The 5,666-nt window shown below is 54.6% G+C and overlaps 1 protein-coding gene across 1 annotated transcript; it reads right to left on the minus strand.

Annotated features, from left to right (window-relative positions):
- Positions 1-525: 525 nt before the first annotated feature.
- On the minus strand, positions 526-4,148 carry LOC138919983 (spermatogenesis-associated protein 31E1-like). The gene is made up of 4 exons (XM_070246839.1): positions 3,886-4,148; positions 3,062-3,122; positions 2,548-2,608; positions 526-2,275 (listed from the first exon to the last, which is right to left on the minus strand). Exons 1-4 carry the CDS (start codon positions 4,069-4,071, stop codon positions 1,555-1,557), a joined length of 1,029 nt encoding a protein of 342 aa, XP_070102940.1. The 5' UTR covers positions 4,072-4,148; the 3' UTR covers positions 526-1,554.
- Between the last annotated feature and the right edge of the window lie 1,518 nt (positions 4,149-5,666).

Raw genomic sequence — 5,666 nt, forward strand, 5'->3', positions numbered from 1 at the left:
GCTGGGCCGAGAGGGATGTGCAGGCCCATCTCCATGGCAGCTTCAGCAGGGAGAGAAGAAGCTGCTGGGGCAGCATCATCCCTTCCCACCAAGAGCTCGGGGTGCAGGGCAAGCTTCCTCGCCGTCCGGACTCAGGGCCAGCACTGCCCCACACTCCCCTCCACACTCTGTGACCTGTGAACCTGTCTCTACACTACCTGGAGCCTCTGCAAACCCCTCCCTACAGCCCCACAAGTTCAAGGGCCAGAGAATGCAGGAGAGGACAGGCGGGGCCCATGCTGGGCTGGGGTCTTAGAGGTTTTGCTCATCTGGAAATAGCCCAAAGCTTCCATTTGTTTTTGTAAGGACGGTGTGATGGGGACTTCAGGTGCAATGGGGGAGTTGGGGTGAGGGCAGGTGAGCCTCGCTGCAGTCAGCCTCCCCCCATGGCCCTGTCCCTTCTGGAAGCCATAGCAGACACTCAGGAAGGGCGGAGCCTGACCCCGTTTTTACCACTAGCAGGGCACAGACAGAAGCTACGACCTCTAAGGAGAAAAAAAATGTATTTGGGGAAAATTGGGGTAGGAAGACACCATTAGCACAGAAGGTGGGATAAGGAGAAAAACCAGGTTTTCTGTTCCTCCACTTCCCCATTTGGGGAGTTAAGCGTTCCTACGAGGAAAGGTGTGTCAGGCACAGTCTACTCATCCCAGGAGACACATATCTGAGGACAGCATGGCGGGTAATGGATTGGCTGAGGCAGCTGCCACCCTCAGCCCAGGCTGGCAGGGTTTGGCTGGGGAGTGCGGTTGCCTGGATGGCAAGGTCCAATTGCCATGCTTGTTCTGATCCACTCCCTCGTGTTCGGACAGTTGTGGTCCCTGGAGGTAGGTTGGGGACTGTCCTCTGCATTGTTCTTCTCTGGTCTGGGGAGGAGGGAACATCGTGGTAACAGGAATGTCCAGCTTCCCAGGCCTGAAATGGTTTTTATGATGCTTCGACTGGGAGGCCAGAAGTTCTCAGCAAGCCTCAGTTTCTCTCCCAGGACGCAGACAAAGGATGTCACTGTCGATGGCGCCTGAAGAGCCCTGCCATCCGACGCCGAGCTGTGTGTGACCCATGCCTGGCTCTGGGCGGTGGCTGATGCGGGCTTGCCTTTGCAAGGGGATCCTCTGGTGCTTCATCCTTGTTGGGCCTCAGGCAGGGCAGGAGGCGTCTCAACATTTTTCTGAAAGGGCTGTCGTGAAAAACCTCTTCCTTTTCAGGCAGGGGCTTGAGGGGTTTGGTCCCACTCTGCCCTTTTCTCTCTGAGAGGCCGAATGGGAAGGTTGGAGAAGGCGGCCGGCCCTCCTGTCCCAAGAGAGAGGCCTCTGAGGGCCCACTGCCATCGCCAGGTAGGGTCCCTCCCAGGGCCTTCTGATTTTGCTCACACACAGGTGAGGGAGCAGGTAGGGGATGGGCCAGGCTGGGAACTGATGCTTTTGTTGTCAAAGTTAAGACTTTGTCACCTGGAGGAGGCTCAAGAGGTTTTCCCATGAAGTGTGCAAAGTCAGCTTTCGAGGGGGCCCCAGAATCTCAGGTGTCTGCGGGGGGAAAAGGGGACCGTGGAAGGGCCGAGGGTTGAGCCTCACATGCTTTCAGATCTGCAGGCCCCAAGGACAGGAGGGGTAGGCCCCAGCGGAAATTCAGCCCAGACATGATAGTGTGTGCTTCGAGCATCTGAGGAGTGTGTGGATCATCTTGTTCTTTTTCCCAGACCTCCATTTGTATTCTTTCCATGATTTCTGTCTTGAGCAGCTTCTGGACATCAGGGTTGGCAACTGAAGGGCTATCAGTCTCTCCCTCCCTATTTGTGGGGCCTCCCCAGAATGAGGCCACTGGTCGGTGGCAGGACAGGTGCCCTTGCTGGGACTCAAAGTGTGATGACACGGGGAAGAACAAGACCTTGATCATGTTCCACCGGGAGAGGAAGTCAATGCAACAGCTCATGTGGCAGTGGCCTGAGTTGGGAAATGGCCAACAGGAGTGACCTGGAGCTGAGCTCATGGCAACAGGGCCTAGTGGAGTTCTGGTCAAGGCCGATGGAGGTTCTGCTGGCAGAGTGGAGGCCAAAGGTAGAGTGCGCTGGGTCAGAAGAGCCAGAGAAAGTGCTGGAGTCATGGTGAGAGGAGCACCTTCCACAGGCTTCCCGCATGGCTGGTGGACTCTAGCAGACGCTGTCTTGCATGCCTCCCCAGGGGAGTCTTGAGATGACAAGCGATGGAAGCATCCCTTACAAGACAGCCTCCCTGGGGAGCTGCGGGAAACAAGATGCACAAGCTGTAGCCAGGAGCAGAGGGCCCTGGGACAGCAGGGCAGGCCAGGTGGGGGTGGCCCCTTAAGACCCATGGACCTCCCTGGCCCTCCCTTCACTTCACCGAATTCTCCTGCTGTCCCTCACCCCAGGCCTCTTGCCACGCCCTGCCCCATGGCTCCCCTCCCAGCTCAGCCGCAAGCTGCCGGTAGCCCTGGGGCACATCAGAGACTCTGCGACGAAGAAGCCCAGGAGAGAAGGGCAAGATTCCTTACCTTTGCGAAAGGGACATCAGGCCCCCCACTTCTGCCAGGTCCTTCCGGCCAGCTCTGTAAGCTAGAAATGAGGGCACTGGGTCACAGCGGTGAAGGCGGGGCCTAGGGCTCTTGCAGGAGGCTGAGTGCAGTGTGCCTTTAGGGGAGACCGTTTGAGGTCACCCTCTGGAGCCCAGGTACCAGTGCCCAAGGCCAAGGGATCCCTGACGGGGATGGCAAGGCTGCTGATGGGTTGAGGTTTGTCATTGACCAAGTGCTTCAACCTCCACCACAGCCCACATGCCCCTGCTGGGCAACACCCTGTTCCAGACGCCTGCTGGCCTGGGCCTTAGTTCCCAGCACAGAATCTGGCAAGTACTCAGGTTTTCATCTCCTTCCCGGGAGCCTCCCTGAGGGCTCTGTTTCCTGAGGGACAGGCTCTGTCCCTGGCATCCTCGAGCCCACGGAGCTGGGCGCTCAGGGACAAGAGATGGAGGTCAGCTCTGGGGCACAGGGCTGAATGGCAGGAGCTTACCTTTCAAAGCTCCCCTTTTCTTCCTGCTCCTGCTGCTCCTCCCTCTCGGCTCCACTTGACGCTGAAACGAGAGAAAAAACAAGAAACTGTAGGGGCTGAGACCCAAGGCTCCCTCTCCTCTCTCTGGACCAGCTGCAGATGCACAGAGTTTGTGAGCAAGACGACTGTCCACGCTGAACTCCTGGGGCTCTGGGGCGTTTCTTCCCTTTTACTTACTTTTGAAGTGGACAATTGAACACAAAATGGACATTTGCTGTCTTCCTTCTTTGGGGATCATAAGAAGGTCCCCATGTGGGACCAGCATACATCTTCTGTCACTGTTCCTCTGCTCAAGAAACACGCACATTCTCAGATGTACAGAATCTTGTGAGCTTCCTCAGGGAGGACTTTGCTTCCTGAGGCTACGGCCCCACTCCAGGTCCTGCCCAGAGGCTCTCGGGGGCTCAGCTCTGCCCTCAGATCAACCACGACAGAGAAAAGGCCCGCCTGAGACCCCTGCCCCGGGAAGGTGGCTGGGGAACCAGTGCTCAGGGCCTGTCTTCCCACAGATCCCACTCGGCATCCCGTCCGTGGCCACTGGTCACTGGCCTGGGGACTTTCCCCGGAGCCCTCTACCACACCGGGACTCCTGCTCGGAGATCTTCGGATCGAAATCCTCGTGCCCACTCTCACCCCTGCCCACCCAACCTGGCTTGTCTCTAGAAGGATGATGTTCTATTCTTTCCCATCCCTGGAGTCCCTCTAGTTGATTCAGAGAAGTGGAAATCACAGTAAAAAAGAAGAGAGACTCATCTTCTGGTGGGTCTCGGTCCAGGATTTCTTACCTTCCTGACGTTTCTCCTCTTGTAAGTTAGTTGTGAGGGCAAATTCCTTTTGGGGGAGGGAAAGAACAGGAGGAAGAGCCCCAGTCCATACAGGATGCGGAGGATGGTCCCAATCACCCAGGAAGCGGAACTGGAGCTCAACCAGGTAGCAACAATGCTTTTTAGATATAAGATAGGAGTTTCCATATCTCAAATACAGTTCTACTCTCAGGCAACTGAGCACTGGGAGTGACTTGGAGATCAGAACCCCACGCCCTCATCATGGAACTGTGGCCGTGTCACAGGGGCTCCTGAGGCGGGGAGGCGAGAGGAGGGCAGCCGATTGGACCACAGCCCCTCCACCACCAACTGGCCTACAACTGCCTCCCTCCACCCTCCTGGGCCTTCTAGACCTTAGCTAGTTTTCTGTTTCTTCCACCTGGAAGCCAGCTGTCGCCCGGTTCCTTGCGTCTCCTGGGTTCTTGGTTTGAACCCACCTATCTCATGGCCTTTGAAAGTCTCAAGTTCTCCCAGGAATTTGATCTAGTTCCCAGGGACTCACACCCTCATTCTCCTCTGTCCTCAACTCTGATTGTTGTTTTCCCCTCACTTACTGACTCTGTGTGCGTGCGAGGACGCTGAAGTGCCGCTCTCTTAGCTGATCTCAATTACACAATTCAGTGTTCTCGACTCTAGTCACCACGTCAGACATGAGACCTCAGAGCTTCTTGATCTCAGAGCTGAAAGTTTGTCCCCTTTTACCTGCCTCTCCCTCTCCCTCCCACTCCACAGCCACTGGCCACCACTTTTCTACTCTCTGTTGCTGTGAATTGACCTTTCTTTTGTTGCTTTTTGAGTTCACGTGTAAGTGACCCCAGGCAGTATCTGTCTTTCTCTGTCTGGCTTGTTTCATTGAGCATAACGCCCGCCAGGTTCATCCATGTTGTGCAAATCTCAACTCCATTTGTCCGCATAACAAGCTTTTGGTTCCGTCAATCTGGAAGTCCCACTTTATTTTATACTTATTTGGTTTTGAATATGAACGTTGTTATTGTTTCCATCAACCTTTGCCATCTTCACTCAGAACGACTCACCCAAAAATTGAAACAAATCATTTATTATTTAACATAAGCATAATAAAAATTTAAGTAATTAAACCTCCCAATAATGTGTTTCATGTTAGTAGCATTTCTACTTCTGAAGTGAGAAAGCCTTCACCAAGACTTATGGGACACGCTGGACACACACACACAGACACACACACATGCCCACACATACACAGGCATGGACACATTTGCACAGACCAATTCAGTAGTTTCAAACCAGAGAATTAAGCATATTCTCATTTTCTTTAAGCTTTTATGCTGTCTTGACCCTATTTCTTCTTATTCTGCCTAAAATAGACAGTCTTCAGTTTCCAGAGTCCAGACGGCTGTGTGGCCCAGCCCGAAGCCGGGCACGGCTCAAGTGAGCTGAAGTGCTGCTCTTTAGAGCGGACGTTGGGGCCGGGTCCATGGCCCGGGTTTGAGTCCAGTCTCAAGTAGCCCCTTCTGGTCTCCCTGGTTTGCCCTCCCCGTGTTCTCTTTCTCAGAGTTGGTCTCGCCTTCCCCCTCCCGCCCGCTCCGGGCCCCTGGAGCCTCAAGTCTTGCCTGAACCTGTAGAAAGAGGGCCCTTTGAGTCCTAGAGGAATTCCCTGGTGACATCATCAGACATCCCTTTTTCAGTGAGAACTGGGGGTTCACTTAGGGATTGTACTTTTTGATCAACATGTTAATTTTTCTGACCTGTTAGACAGGTAGTGC

This window comes from Equus caballus, chromosome 2 (genome assembly GCF_041296265.1).
Source record: "Equus caballus isolate H_3958 breed thoroughbred chromosome 2, TB-T2T, whole genome shotgun sequence".
Classification (NCBI taxonomy): Eukaryota; Metazoa; Chordata; class Mammalia; order Perissodactyla; family Equidae; genus Equus; species Equus caballus.